At 46.7% G+C, this 15,901-nt stretch overlaps 1 protein-coding gene across 3 annotated transcripts in view; it reads left to right on the top strand.

Moving 5' to 3' along the window:
• FAM222B (family with sequence similarity 222 member B) overlaps window positions 1–10,592 on the top strand; it is a 36,174-nt gene extending 25,582 nt beyond the window's left edge. For 2 of the 3 annotated variants that reach the window (XM_064729410.1, XM_064729409.1), the window contains exon 2: window positions 6,364–10,592. In XM_064729410.1, coding sequence (XP_064585480.1) covers window positions 6,381–7,934 — 1,554 coding nt within the window. In that variant the 5' untranslated portion in view covers window positions 6,364–6,380 and the 3' untranslated portion in view covers window positions 7,935–10,592. Of the gene's footprint in view, window positions 1–170; window positions 299–6,363 lie in introns of all 3 variants that reach the window. The other variant, XM_064729408.1, reaches the window with a different exon arrangement.
• Window positions 10,593–15,901: the final 5,309 nt, after the last annotated feature.

Genomic DNA, 15,901 nt, shown 5'->3' with positions numbered 1-15,901 from the left:
GACCCAGTTCTTGAAGTATTTCCGTTGCCGTTAGGAGATGCAGTCAGGGCTGGAGCAGCGGTCGCGCATCTGTGCTTGGTCAGGCCTTCACCCAGGGATGGCTCTTTGCCTCTTTCTTTTCTCTGTTCCTCCTTGTATTATAACTTTGAATTGTCTCTCTGTTGTTGCAGTGTGCAGAGGAGTGAATGCCCCATGTTGTGTTAGTGCCTGTCTGCCATGCTGGCCTGTCTGCCAGGACCAGGCGACCTCTCCTTTCAGCTTCTTTCTTACACGCAGATGAACACTGGACTTCAGAAATGTGAGTGATGTTTTGTCTGCAGGATGTGGTTAACTGTTAAATCTGGCTCTGGTACCGCTGTGACATAAACATTTAGGATACAGTGGAAAAACTATTTCATGTAGAGTCTTTCTTTTGTTATGCCTTCAAGGCATCTGTCAGTAAAGGCTCTGAGAAATGGCTGTAGAGGTTCACATGTGTGCAGCTCCTCTGTTCCTGGCTCTGAAAAGGTTAATTTAACCACAGCAGGATGCAGCAAGTGAGGTTCCTGTGAGATTCGTGCCTCTCTGCTGAAGAGGTTTTGTGCTAAAAGTGTGCCAGCTGATTTGCTTCTCAGCACAACTTTTTCCTCAGTCTTTTTCGCTTCCCTTCGTGCAATTACTTGTAGACACCAATAAAAGTTAGATCAGTCTAATGCAAACCTTTTGAGGTCAGCAGCTCTTGCTCTACATACCTGGGGCTTATACTGCAAATATTAGTGAGCTAGCCTAAATTACTAAAGTTCAAAGTTTCCATCTTCTTCTGATGTCTCTTTGGTGCCTCTGAAAATGTGTCTGAAGAGCGCTCTGATAATTCTTTTTTGATAACTTCAGTCATTTTTTTCATAGTTGTACTGGTATTTTTAAGAACAACTTGTGCTTGGGAATGTAAGTTTATTGACTAGAGGTTTTTTTAACTCTTACTCTGTCTCTCCTCTTTATCACTGAAGTAGCACACTGGTTGTCAGCTGAAATTTCAGAAATGCCAAGATTTCTGTGTAAGGTCTGTGTACTTGGTTCTTAGGGCTGTGACCTGTCTCTTGTGTTTGAAATGTGCCTTGGGAGATCTCAGTTTGCTGATGCACTCATTGCTTTTTAAACCCAAGTGATTTACAGTCCACTTGTAGCCAAATTGTTCATACAGTGAGGCTTGTGATGCTGCAGAAAATAAATATGGGAGATAATTTTGCACTCAAGAGTGACCTGCTCATGGTCATGGTCCTGCCAGAAGTGACTGACACGGTTCACATACACACCTGAGCCCCCCACAGCACTTCTGCTGACTCCATGGGCTTGGTAATTATAGTATCACCCAACAACAATAAAAATCTTCACTCACCAAAGCACTGGGGATGGCATCAGACTGGGCATCCCCTCCTTTCTCATTCCTGTTTCCAGTGTGAGCATTGCCTGTGGGGTGAGGATGTGCCAGGTCTGTGCATTGCATGAGATTTCTTTGTCAGAGCTGAATTCTGAAAGCAAAATGTTGAGGTTCATGTGAGGGCAGCTGTGCATAAATCAGGTATTTGCTAATTACAGCTTTACAAGGCAACATGCTGCTGTGTTGGGCAGTTTTCCTCACCTAGTGGTACCTGTGCTGTTTCTTGGAGATCTGCAGATCCATGTGCTGAAAGCATTGCTGTGTCCTGCTCAGTGAAGAGCTTTGGGAGCTGCATTTCAGAGAATTTAGGACATAAAGTAGCTGGCAGGCACGGGCTGGCAGTGGTAATGCTCAGCTGTTGGGTTTGTTCTGATTTTCTGGAAGATGAGGCTGCTGGTGCAGACCTTGCTCAGCCCCTCTGCAGATGTGGGCAGGATTAATTGGTGCATTTCTCTTCTGCTGGAGATGCATGAGTAGCCCAGCCCCTGGCCAGGGCAGAGCTGAGTTAATGAGCGTTTTTTAATGAACAGTGACTTGAGACTTTGATGGGGGGTGGAAGCAGGCTGTAATAATAATGCTGTTGCTTTTATAAAAGCTACAGAATTCCACAGGATTGCCTTTATTCAGACTTACAGTGTTTGTATTAATAATTTTTAAGTGTAGTTTTCTGGATCAGACTTCTTATTAGTGTTTAAAAATCTGTATTAGCTCAATTACCTTTTTTTTTCATGTTCGCTCTCTAATAAGGGGCTTGTTCTTACAAGTGGTCCATGCAGTAGAAGTTTGGGAGATTAATATGCACATATTTTTCCTTTAGAAACTGGTGACTAAAGGACTTCCAATTTCAGTATTTTTTGTTGGATTCTAACCTAAGCTCAGGCTAACCCTGGAATTCCTTTTCCACACAGTGGATTTCTCACTGGGCCAGTATTGATATTCTCTCCTTCCTCCCAGTGACTCCAGTATAAACCTGACTGGTAAACTGGGATATTTGAGGCAAGATTGTGCAGGTTGTGTCTGCAGCTGCTGTTGGATATAGCAGCAATGCCAAACCTTCTGGGGAGAAAAAAAGGTCATTTTTCTCTAACAATGGTGCAAAATCAAGTGAAAGGTGCTTCTTAGCAAGTGTTTTGTTAGGAGGGGACATCAGAGAAGAGGAGATTAAACTGAATATGGGATCATCAGCTAAACTGAGTCTTTTTGGGAGGGTTCTTTCTGTAAAGCCTTTGGAGAAACTGCTAAAATTGAGGGGTGAATGCAGAAGGTGGACACAGCTGGTTCTGGCTTGTCCCAGTGCAGGAGCTCTCATTAGGGTAGCAATCCTGAAGGCCTGTTTGTATTTTGTTTAATGACAATAAAAATTTAACCATAGGCAGCTTTTAAAAAGCAGTGGGTTTTAAAGTCTTAATGTGAAATGCACTTAAAAGATGTTCCATTAGTGCTGAGGTGAGGCAGGGAAATGTGTCTGATTGCATGACAGAAATAGCTGCAGTGCTGAGAGCAGGAGTGTGACCAGAGGAATCGGTTGCCACGGGATTAGCAGGAGTTGTGAACCTGCAGCTCTCCAGTTTATTGGGGTAATTGCTCATATGCACAGCTTTGCCTTATAATAAACATGAAATAATTACTTTTCAATGGAAGTATTCTGCCTTGCATTCACCATTAGGGAGCTTCCTGGAGCTCATCCCATTGTTCTCCTAATGAAGCTTCTTCCTCTGCTGTTGCCTCATCATTTTATTATGGCCTGATCTGGAGTTCTTCCTCTTGCACACAAATGATGATATTCCAATTCCAGCATTTTCTTTCAGCCTATTCTAGCAGGTTTTTCATTCACTTAGTTACCAGAACTAATTGTTCTTTATTGGTTTGTAGGGTATTTGTATGGGATGTTCAGATTCTTGCTCACCGTGTAATGCCTTTCTCCTAATATTTTACTGCCTTAATTACTACAGTCATGGAATCTTGCCTGTGGAACTACTAGCAAAGCACTTTGGGGCACTCAGAAATACATCACCTTCAGGCCTGAGTACCATGGCTGAGTTAGCCTGGAGTAAAAGGAGCATCATCTTACCTGTGCATAAACCAGGTGCTTTTTGGAATGGTGCTTGGGTTCAGAAGATCCCATCCAAGGGATTTAGAAGGTGGTTTGCATTTGGTAGGATGCCAGACTTGATGCTGGGGTGTCATTTAAGTTTAATTGTGGGGTTATTTTCTCTCAGAGGGAGGAATTCTTCCAGGTTTGGGAGTAGTGGTGTGTCTGAGTGACTGATGGCTGCAGCCTGTTCAAACATCCATGTTTTAGCTGCTTCCTGAAACTTCTGTGTAACAGAACATCAGATGATGGGATAAAAGAATACTCAGTGTGTCTGTTTAGTGTTTATATTTAATTTGCTGATTTGCCTGTAGAAATGTAAACCAGGCTGGGAAATTTTGATGGCAAAGGTGTCTTAAAGTATCTCCTTGATTTTTCATCTGAAAATAGAATGTGACAGTGTCTGCAAGCATAGCATAAACCATAACGCAGACAGGTATGGGGTCCTTTGTCCTTTGATTCTTCTCTGGTTCATGAGGGGTTGCCAGGGTCATGTCTTGGGGAAGAAACAGACCTTAATGAGCGTGGGCAATGCTAAAAATAAAGGTTGGGAGTTCATGAAAGCCTTGGCTTTTGAGGCAGGGTAATTCTGGCAAATGCCATTCAGAGGCTCTCCTCTCTGTTGGGAGCACAGCAGCTCTCTCAAAAGGGCAGATATAAACACCTGCCTGCAGAGACAGGTACAGGGATGTGCACAGAGAGATGTTTGGGTTAATATTTCCTTTGATTAAGAGAAAGAGATGATTTGTGCCAGTGTCTGGGCAGCACAGGGAGCACAGGTATAACTGGCGCCGTGGTACGAGCTGTGCTGGAGATGGGAGACAAACTGCTTGTAAAGCTTCTTATTTCACAAAAGATATTTTTAATACTTCCATAATTAACCTTTCTTCTGGTATCCATTCTGTTTTCCATTTCCTGACCTTTCTTTTCTGAAAGTGAGAGCTCTTAGAGCAGAGCTGCTCTCCCTCACCTGTGACAACAGGAAGCTGCAGGATGCAAAGAGAGAAGTGGCTGGTACTCATCTTTTGAGGCAATTTGCTTGAAAGAATCAGAGGTGGATTTTCAAGAGGAAGGGCTGTTTGCCTGGGAGCAGAAAGCTCTTTGCTGGAGCATTAGATTTCCTTGGGTCAGAGGGCCAGATATGGGGCTGGGGTATTCTTGGGTGGATGCCACATTTCCTGTTCTCTCAGCACAGCAAATAGCACAGGGATGCTGAAAATTTTAGGAAAAAGGATGGATTTTTTTTTTCCAGTGAACTGTTTGCAAGGTGAGGTGGGAGGGGGGAATCAAGCAAAAGCTAAATTGGATTGTCAAAGCTGCAAGCCATTATTTGAAGATTATAAAATCAGCAGGAGTCCCATAGGAGTTAAGCAGCAGAGCTGTGGTGGGAAACAGCCCAACTCTCTGCTTGGAATGTGATTATGGCAAGAGACACACACACATTTCCCCAGATTTCTGAAGTTCTTTGCAGGAGCAGTTGGAGCTTGTGAGCCAGGTAGGTATCTGGTAAATCAGAGGAGTGAAACCACACCTCTGTCTCCAGAAGGCTTTTGTCTCTGTCTGGGGAGTAGCATGTTTTTAATCCTGTGAGGTAATCACATCACTTTGCCATGTGATGTGGGGATGTTGTCCTTAGCAAGGTGCCACCTTGAAAAGTCAGCTGAGGAAATAATTGCAGCCATAAAATAATCAGCCTCCTTCCATTTGCCGAGTTTGGGCTGACAAGAGCTTCCTAATGCACAGAAAGACACTCAGTGCTTTCAGATGTCAGCACCTAGGAAAGGAGTGGGGTGTAAATGGAGGCTTGAGCTGAAGCTTTGATGTGTGTAGGGTTTGGTAGTGGGGGGATGCAGGAACTGCTCAGAAACTTCCCCCCATGTCTGATGGAGCCAATTCCAGCTGGCTCCAGGATGGACACACTGCTGGAACAACTGATTTAAGAAGGGGGGAAAAACCTGCACAACTGCAGCTGGAGAGAGGAGTGAGGAAATGTGAGAGGAACAGCTCTGCACAGACCCCCAGGGCACTGCAGAAGGAGGGGAAAAGGTGCTCCAGGCACCGGAGCAGAGATTCCCATGCAGCCCGTGGTGAGGCAGCTGTGTCCATCTCCCTGAGCTGTGGAGGTGGAGAAAGTCAGGAGTTAAGCTGAGCCTGGGAAGAAGGAGGGGTGGAAGGAAGAGGATTTTATTTCTCCTTACCCTACTCAGATTGGATTGGTAATAAATTAAATTAATTTCCCCAGGTCTGTTTTGCCCATTTTGGTGAGTGCAATCTCCCCTTCTGTGTTCTGACCCTGTGTTTCTTCTTCCATGCCTGGCTGAGGAAGGGGGTGACAGAGCAGCTTTAGGGGCACCAGGTGCCCAGCCAGGGTCAGCCCACCATAGTATGGTTCCCACCTCAGGATTACAGGGGCTTCATGTTTAATTCATATCTTTCTGATTTGGAATTCCATGGTAAAAATACTGAGAATGGTTTGAAGAGTGATGAGGAGGCATCTTAATTTAAGAGACTAAAAACCAGCCCACCCCTACAAGCTGTGAGGAATATTTCAGCTGGAGACAATCTGATGTTTATAACACGTTACCTGTTTTTGTCCAACTGCAAACATTCTCTGATGAGAACATGGTTTTGTTTCGCTCCCCCGGGCAGGTCTTGCCTTAAGCTGAACTGAGGCTTGTGTTGGTTACCAGGTAATAAAGGGAATGACGTGTCTGCTCCGTGACCCGCTGGTCTGGCAGGATGAAGTTTCCTTGCCTCTTGAATCCTTGGAGATTTTCTCCCCTTGTTGTGTGACTGTCTTGCCCTGGGCTTGATCCCTTGCTCACCAGAACTGACCAATTTCCTTTCTCCACAGGGGACACTACACAGAAAATGAGATCTGCACAGTATCCTACCCCAGCAGAATTGGATGCTTATGCTAAGAAGGTCGCCAACAATCCCCTGACCATAAAAATCTTTCCGAACAGCGTCAAGGTTCCCCAGAGGAAACACATACGCCGTACTGTGAACGGACTCGATACTTCGGGCCAGAGGTACAGCCCCTACCCATCTCAGGCCACCACCAAAACCGGCCTGCTGGCCATAGTCAAATCCCCAGCCAAGGGAATCATCAAGGACTTTGACGGGACGCGCGCGCGCCTGCTGCCGGAGGCGATGATGAACCCCCCCTCCACGCCCTACGTTGCACCAAGCACTTTATCCCACCCGCAGGCGCTCGCTCGCCAGCAGGCTCTCCAGCATGCACAGACTTTGCCGCACCCCCAGAGCATCCCACAGCACCCTCAGGGTATTCCACAGGCACCCAGCTTACCGCACCCTCAGGGGATCCCGCAGGCGCTGCCGCACCCGCAGAACATGCAGCAGCAGCAGCCGCAGGGCTTGCAGCACCCTCAGCCCATGGCACACCAGAGCCTGCAGCACGCGCCCAACCCGCTGCTGCAGCCGGGTTTGCACGGAGGCAGAAAGATGCCGGACGCAGACGCGCCGCCGAATGTGACCGTGTCTACCTCAACCATTCCCCTCTCTATGGCTGCCACCCTGCAGCAGAACCAGGCACCGGACCTGAGCAGCATTGTGCACCAGATTAACCAGTTCTGCCAGGCCAGAGCTGGCATTAGCACTACCTCAGTGTGTGAGGGACAGATCGCAAACCCCAGCCCTATAAGTCGCAACCTGCTTATCAATGCAAGTACCAGGGTATCTACTCACAATGTCCCTACACCCATGCCTTCCTGTGTAGTAAACCCTGTTGACCATGCTGCTGCTGCTATTCCTCCTGCCTCTGTTAATGTGCCCATGGTCAATATTAACAGGGTGCCACCCGCCTACCAGAACGAAATCAAATCAGTTGCGTGGAACCAGCACCAGCTTGCACATCTGCAGCAAATGTGTGGGGATGCTGCTGGGCCTGCTGGACTCGCAGGGAAGCACCCTCAGAGAGAGATTGCAGGGCAGAGTTTCCCTGGCAAAACCTCCAACTACCCTCAAGAACTGTGCATGGGCCAGTCCTTCAGCTTGAAGCCCCCCATCGAGAAGCCTACGCCTTCTCCTCCTGTGAACGGGTTGCAGGGACCTTTGCCATATACCAATGGGCACTATTTCCAGCCCCTCTGGAATAACATTCTGCCCACACCCAACAGTGACAGCTCTGGGTCCCAGGACCTCACCATGCCTTTCCATGGGGGACAGCCAGCGGGAGCGACGCTGGATTGTGCAGGAGGAACTCATTACAGAGCTGGAGCTGGCCCATCCAGCCAGAATAATGTGATGCAGACCATGGATTACCTAAGTGGGGACTTCCAGCAGTCCTGCTTCCGAGACCAGAGCATGGCCGTGCTGGGAAAAGTCCATCGGCCTCCCATGAACCGAGCACCTGAACCAACCGATAGTCGAAATCTTCATATTCAACACCCAGGGTATAGATAGGCTGCAGTCACTTTCACAGACAAAAAAAAAAAAAAATTATAGGTTTTAGTCTTAATTTTAATTAATAAGCAAGGCGTTTTTAACTTGCAAACTTGTGTGATCATTATAGTACCCATTGGAAGAAGACATACTGTATATTTAAAGAGCTTTGCTTACATGTTATCTCTCTCCTTTATGCATCAAATATTTAACATGCCTTTTGTGTCAAAGAATTTCATTACACTACTTCACGCCACAGCTGTTTCCTCACAGCAGAGTCCCCCTTTGTGCAGCTTTTTTTTTTTCTTTTTTTTGCCTTCTGCCGAGCAGCTCCTCGCTGGACTGAGGTTGAGTTGCTGCAGGGTTTTGCAGCCACATCTGTGCTCCAGCGAGGGCGAGGTAGCGTAGCTGCTTCCTTTTCCATCTCAATTTCCTCACAAGATTAAGAGCAACAGAATTTTGTCAGGGAGTAGGGCTTGTTTTCAGCTCAAAAGCCCATTTCATTAATGCATTAAACATTGACCATTTGCACTGTCTAGAGGCCTGTGTAATTGAAAAAGAGCCTACGTTTGAAAAGAGCCAGCTAGGGGTGTGTATTTAGGCTTTAATAGAGGGAGAAGCTTTTCAGCTCTTTCTTGCCCACGTTTACCATTTAGACTTTGTCCAAAGTCATAAGTCCCTGGCAGATTTTTCTGACACTTTGTGTTTTCTGGACAGGGTATGAGGAGGGGAACGGCGGGTTTGGGATGAAGGCAGCCACGTGGAGCTGCCTCTTCTTCGTGTTCCCCCTCCCCAGTGCCCTTCCACCAGCCTCAAAGCTCGTGTTGTCTGAATCCCTCGCTGCTAGGAGTCTGGCCAGCCTCGTGTGAAGGGAATCCAGACCCACTGACAACTCCAAAAAGGATTCAGCCACTTCTCTGGAAGCTGGAATTCCTGTCAGGGCAAGGAGATGCAGCTCAGCCCATCCCCGGTGCAGCGAGCGCTGTGGGGTGGGAGTTGGTTGGTCTCAATCAAAGCTCCTCTCACAAGCCACTGTGGGATTGACAGTCCCCCGTTCCCCTCCATCAAAACACCCCAGCGGATTTAATGGAACAATTCTTCTCCCTGGGAATTAGTGAAGCTGTTTATAACATCCCTTTTTCCCAGGGTCTCGGTGCCTAACTCCTTCTGTTCCTTCCCCACAGCCAGTTGAGTCAGTGACTGTAGGACACTAACTACTGGGTAACCTCAGCATCTTGTTCTCCTCTGTGTACCAAAACATCCCCTTTCCTTTCTAACAGCAGAATTTATTGTAAGTAGAAAATTCCTCATCTCTGTTAACGAGACTAATACTTGAACATAATGATCACAATCAAGTTTGGAAATTAAAAAAAAAAAAGGAAAAAAATGAAAAAAAAAAAGAAGAAGAAGAAAAAGTTTAAAAAAATAAATGCATTGATTCTTTCTATGTACACTGGCTAAAAAAATTATGCTCTACACTGTAACTTTTAAGTGTAATATTTCTGTATGAATGTCGCCTGGTAGTGTGGGTTTGAGTAGCATTGTGTATGGGTGAACCCACTGGCCTCTGCCATCCACTGGCCTCCCTCACAGCCCTTGGAAAAACAAAGCCTTAAGTATTTGCTCCTTGAACTTTCCTTAATGAGCATGGTTAAAAAAAAAAAAAATCTTAAAGACATCATACAAAATTAAAAAAAAAAAAAATTAAAAAAAAAGTTTTGAAGTGACGTCATAGTTGGCTAGAGATTCTTAAAAGTTTTTCGTAAATGGGAAAATTAGAAAACATTTATTTGTATTTTTTTAATTTAGAATGTGTAGTCCTGGGCTGTAACAAATATTTAGGTTTCAAAGCTTAGCAGAGTACATTTCTGACTCCTTGTAAGTTAGTACACTTATATCATGTCATTATTTAAATTCTTTTAAGTGTACTATAACCCGTTCTTTAGTGGTAACTCCTGAGCAAAGTTAAGCAATTTGACTAAAGACGGATTAAATTATGTGTTGGCTTGTGTTGCCTTATATTTAAAAAAAGGAAAAATTGCCTGATTGTGTTATGCCAAATGATAGCAACATGAAGTCCTAATTTATTGTTTATAATCGTATTCCTGCAGTCTTTGTGAAAACTGGTAAATATACATCTATGAAAGAACGAAAACCCTGAGGCTTTTCATGCAATATTTTTCTGAATCCATTCTGTTGGAGCCAGAGTTTGAGTCTGAAGCTGCTTCCCCTACAGTCCCCCCGTCGTTTTCCCCTTCCCAAACCCAACCCCAGCGAGGGCTGTGCTCTGACCTCACCCCTCCCTGCCCACTCAGTCACTGTAAGGTGTTCTGCTCCTTTTTACTAAATCAAACCTTGGCCTCTCCTCTGGTCCGTAGCCTGCTCCAAATCTTTACCCAGACTGTTACTAAAAGCTAATTTTTAACTCCTGCTCTTCTCCTGAGAGCCTGAGCAGGGTGCTGTGCCGTGGTGGTGGTTGCCTGGGAGGCGTTTGGTGGTGGTGGCAGCACGCTGTGAGTTTTTGGGGACTCTTCTGCACAGGTACAGCCACGACCTGCGAGGCTTTGCCCCGGTACAGCAGGACCGGGAAGCAAAATTCCTGCTGAGACTCATCCAGGTGGGACATTGCTTGAAAAAAAATAAGAATCATTTTACTATTAAAATATACTGAAACCTTTTCCTTTTGGTCTGGCAGTGAGATTTTTTCTTTGAACCGACCCTTTTCTCCTCTGCAGCAGCCCTGTTGTGATGGGCTCTCCATCCTTCCCTGCTCAGCCCTGTCCTGCCTCATTCCCTGGTGGGATGTTGGGAGAAAAGGTTGGATCCGTGGTGTGGGTGCCGAGGGTGGGGTCTGGCTGTGGCATTGTCACCAGGGTGAGGAAGGGAACAACCTTGTGTGGCAGGAGCTGTGCCCTGATCTCCTGGAAATTTGGAAAAACCTCCCAGGTTTTTCCTCTCTGCCTCGTGCAGAATTAAGAGGAACCAAAAAGCTGGGAATGTTCCTTCACTTCCAGGAGCCCCTTGTGGGTGGTCACCAACCTTTGGGGCTCACACTGCAGCTCCTCTTGCCTTTCTGTCCATCTGTCCATCCGTGGGTCAGTGCTTTCCCCACCTCTGACTCCAGCACAAGGCTCTGGGTGCCTGCTCTGCTCCTTGAGGAATGAGTAAGGCTCAGGTGTTTCCTGAGCTCCTCACCCTCCCTCAGCAGCACCATCCTTCCCATCCCCACCTCAGAACCTCGAGCTGGACCTTAGGAAGATCCTGGGAAGGATAAAAACAAGGATGGTGTGAACCCTTCCACAGGGAATCTGTGCCCCATGTTGGGAGCAGAAGCTTTGGAGCTGTTCAGCCACAAGCCCAGTTTGTTAGAGCCCAAAATGTGCATTTTATAAAAGACTCATGAGTTTTCTTAGGCTTTCCATGTCAGATATCTCCAGGGGCCCTTGGCTGCTCCCGTGGAAACCAAACAGAGCTGTTTGCTGGGGATCACTGGGGGAGAACTGGGAATTGCTGCTGTGTTTCATTAAGCCACAAGACTGATGATCAAGGCTGCTGCTTCTGTGCTACGGGTACCAATTAGAATTTTATTTATTATTACTATTATTATTATTTTGTCCACAGGAAAAATAAAAAAAGAGACCTGGTCCCTCTGCCCCTTCTGCTGGTTTAATGCAGTGTGAGGTGGCCTGGAGTCACAGGGTGGGTGTTTGTCCCAAAGGGAATTTGGGGAAGGGTCTCCATGGGCTTCTGGGATACGAATGTATCAGGCAGTCTGGCTGACTGCTCCAATAAGAGAAAACAAAGAATCTCAGAGAGAAAGGTGCTGAAATAATGGTTAAAAATAGGAGGAGGAGTGAAGGAGAGGATTTGAGTCTTGCCAAAATTTTAAAGGGGATTTGTAACATTCACCATCACCTTCCAGAAGATGGGACCTGCCTGGGTTTCCTCCCCTCTCCCAGGACTGTACATCTCATTTAATCTTTGCTTCTATCTCTCAGGACAAAATTCCAGCCCCATCTCACTGCAAACCTGAGTGTCAAAATCCCTCCTTCCTACTGGTCCCACTGTTCCCCAAAAGCTATGGACATTTGGTTCCCACATGGTTTTCCTGGAATTTGGGTTAAACCAGGCAGCTTAGCCTGGCTGAGCTCAGGCAGGAAGAGCTGTTTGCCCACAGGCACTGCTGCATCCCTCTCCAGCATCCGGAAATTCCAGCAGCAGCCACTCCATCCATCAGAGCTGCAGGATCCTCTTCTCCTTTCACTCAAAGCTTCTTTGGTATTTCTTCATTCATCCCCCCAGCAGGAACAATCTCTTCTGCAAGGCGTTTTCAGGAGACTTCCTCATCATCTTTGCAGCCAGTTGGATCTGGAGCAAGGATCTGGTGGAAAACAATCCAGCAGGGACTTGGTGAGAGCAGCTGCTGCCTCCACTGAGAAATCACCTGCAGCCACAGCTAAGCTGAGATCTTTGAGTAAAATCCAGCATTTAAAAAGTTCTCCTTTAGGGCCAAATAGGTTTTTCTTCCAAGGATTTTGACCCAAGGTAGGCAACGCCCAAATGTTCTCTGCGAACTCCAGCAGCTTGTGATGTTCAGAGAGGAGCAACACTGGGAATGGTGCAAAAATTCAGAGCTGAAAAAAATCCTGAAAAAAAAAAAATCCTTGTGGGGTCCTGGGTGGTCCAGAGGGTGGAGGAGCCAAAGGAAGGTGGCACATTGTGGTCAGCTGCTGGAGGAGCTCACATTGGACACACTCCAACAAGAGCCGTCTTTCGGGTGCTCCTCAACAATCAACAGAGCCAAACTGCAATAAAATTACTGGAGTGTTTTATCTGCTTCGTTTAAGTTAATTTCAAAGCAATTGGGTACAGGCTGTTGATTCTGCTGGGGTGGCTGCAAGCCTGAGAGTGAAGTGAGATTGCACCAAAAAAACTGCTGTGAAATCTTGTCAGCTTTCACTGCCCTCAAACCCCTCAGTCCTGGGGCAAAAGGGACTCAGACAGGTCTTTAATAAAGGATGTGCAAAGGAAATTTTTCTCCCATTTTTCTCCCTATACAGCATCAATGTCTGGTTTCATTGTCTCAGAGAAGAAGCATCAAAAATCAGCACAAATTTGGGCTCTAAGGTGTGAGCAGATAAAGTGGTTTTGCCAAAAATCCTCCCTGCCTACAATCCCAAAGGGGTTGAAAAGGTTTGGGGGTCTTTTAGGGCATGTCCACTGTGGTGAGGGTCTTACACACCAAAGGGCCCTCCGGGGGGGGGCTCCCAAGATTTTTCAGATATTTAATAAGATTTTCCTCCCTGATTTGAGCATCTTCTGAAGTGAAGCATCCTCTAAGTGTCCCAGCGAAGGGACAACGGAGCAGGGAGTGAGCTGGCAGCCCAAACCTTTAGAATAAACCCTCAAACCACCAAGTTTCCAAGAAGTTTATTTTTAAACTTGATATTTGAGGCTAAATCGAGCAGGAATCGATTTGTCTCCCTCTCCTCCTTGAGCACTGAGAGCATCTCCCCCTCCTGCTTTTCCTGCAGCCCCGGCCCTGCTGAAGGTTAAGAGGTGCTCCAAGATCCCGCTGACATTTCCAGACAGAGAGGGCTGGGAAGGGGCAGGAAAAGGGGGAAAATCAATCAAAGCAGGGAAAACAGAGCTGGGAGTTGGTCCTTGAGGTGGGGACAGGGAGAATTCCAAGCTCCCAAGGTTGTTTTTTTCGTCCAGGAGCTGCTGCCCAGGCTTCCTCCAGCACTGCTTCCCATTTTTTGTTCATAAATTATATAAGGTATTTTATTTTATTTTATTTTATTTTATTTTATTTTATTTTATTTTATTTTATTTTATTTTATTTAGTTTTATTTTATTTTATTTTATTTCTTTTAAGGCAACTGGTTGGAATGAAGGGTTGCCAACACCTGTGTATGGCCTGGTCAGAAGGACAGGGCTGTCCCTGTACCCTGTGTGTATATGGGGAAGTGTGTATATATATAAACAAATAAAAATATATAAATAAAATGTATATAATAAATATAAAATATAAGGGTAAAAATTATAAATAGCGATTAAATAGAAATTAAATGTAGGGTAAATATGAAGTATGGAAGCTGTGTAAATATACAGATAGAAATTCTATAATATAAAATACTAAAATATTGTGTAATGAAATTCTATTGATATACGAAATTTGATGCAATTATATAATATATGATAATATATGAGATATAATATATTTCATAATATATGAGATAATATATAATATAATATTATATATTATATATTATATATTATATATTATATATTATATATTATATATTATATATTATATATTGAATTTGAAATATTTAAAAAGTGTTATATATAAAATGTATATATTAAATACAATAAATTACTATAAAATAAAAAGTAAGCATAAAACGTGTAAGGATAAAATGCATACTTAATACGAATTATAACAATTTGCTAACGTAATAATTACGATGATTATACTAATAATGATAATTATTATACATTTATATAAATTATAAGGCAATAAATTTCTATTGACATCTTCCCCTCCCCTCGGTCTCCACGAGGCGGCGCCACTGAGCCGAGCACCGGGCGGGGAGGGGGACACGGGGACAGCGGGAAGGGCTCCGGGATGGACGGGACAGGACACCGGGATGGGCTGGAAGCGGGCACTGGGATGGGCTGATACTGGGCACTGGGATGGGCAGGAAATGGCACTGGGATGGGCTGGAAATGGGCACTGGGATGGGCTGATACTGGGCACTGGGATGGGCAGGAAATGGCACTGGGATGGGCTGGAACCGGGCATTGGGACGGAATGGAACTGGCACTGGGATGGGCTGGAACAGGGCACCAGTGTGAGCCAGCACAGGTCACCAGTATGGGTTGGCACTGGACATTAACACACGGGTGGCACTGGGCACTAGTATGGGCTGAAACTGGGCACCAGTATGGGCTGGCAATAGACTGGCAATAGTTGCCAGTTTGGGCTGGCGCTGGGCACCAATGTGGGCTAATATGGGTCACCAGTGTGGGCTGGAGCTGCCACCACTCTGAGCTGACACTGGGCACCAGCATGGGCTGATACTGGACAGGCCAGGCACCAGTATGGGCAAGAACTGCCCGTCATTAGGGGTTGGCATCAGAAATCTGCATGAGGCTGGCGCTGGGCACAAGCATGGGGTGACAATGAGTGCCAGTGTGGACACCAGCATGGGCTGGCACTGGACACCAGCATGGGCTGGCATTAGACACCAGTAGGGACCTGCATTTCGCCCCATTGCAGGAATGGCACTGGGCACCAGCACAGGCTGGCACTGGGTACCAGCAAGGACAGGAGTATTGCCCAGCTCCCCAGGGCCCAGGGCTGCCACACCGGGCTGGGACCTGCTCAGGGGGACATTCCTGGGGAAGAAACGGGATATGGGGACACCCCCGGCAGTGCTGCCCCCTCCCAGCCCAGCCAGGGCCGCAGGGTGCAGCTAATTAGGGGCTAATTGCATTAAAGCGGAGCAGCACTAATGCAATTGCGGGATTATCCTGCAGAGACAGCGACCCCCCCATTGCCGCCGGGGTGACGGGAGGGGGGACAGACACACGGACACGGGGCCTGATCCAGCCCGGCCCCCCCCAGTGTGCCCCAGCGCCCCCCACCATCGCCCACCCTCTGTGTGCTCGGGATGCCGCCCTCCCCCGGGGCGTTAATTACCCAGCGCTAATGAGGGGCTGATGGGACCGAGGGGGCGTGCAGGGAACAGCCCCCCGGGGCTGGCGGCTCCTCCAGCCCGGCGCATCCCCGCTGCTGCTGCCGGTGATTACCGAATTAACCGGCTCCATCTGAGCCCGTCTGCCGCCGGGATGTGGGTCAGGGATTACCCCTCTCCGTGCCCCCCAGCACCCAGGAGCATCCCCCGGTGCTGCCATCCCCACCCCGGCAGGCAGAGGAAGGAGGTTCAGGCGGCCGTAATAAATACAAGAAAAGTTTATTG

This window comes from Zonotrichia leucophrys, chromosome 19, assembly GCF_028769735.1.
Source record: "Zonotrichia leucophrys gambelii isolate GWCS_2022_RI chromosome 19, RI_Zleu_2.0, whole genome shotgun sequence".
Classification (NCBI taxonomy): Eukaryota; Metazoa; Chordata; class Aves; order Passeriformes; family Passerellidae; genus Zonotrichia; species Zonotrichia leucophrys.
Note: the sequence above shows the minus strand (reverse complement) of the source record. Positions and strands in the feature narration are given on the sequence as shown.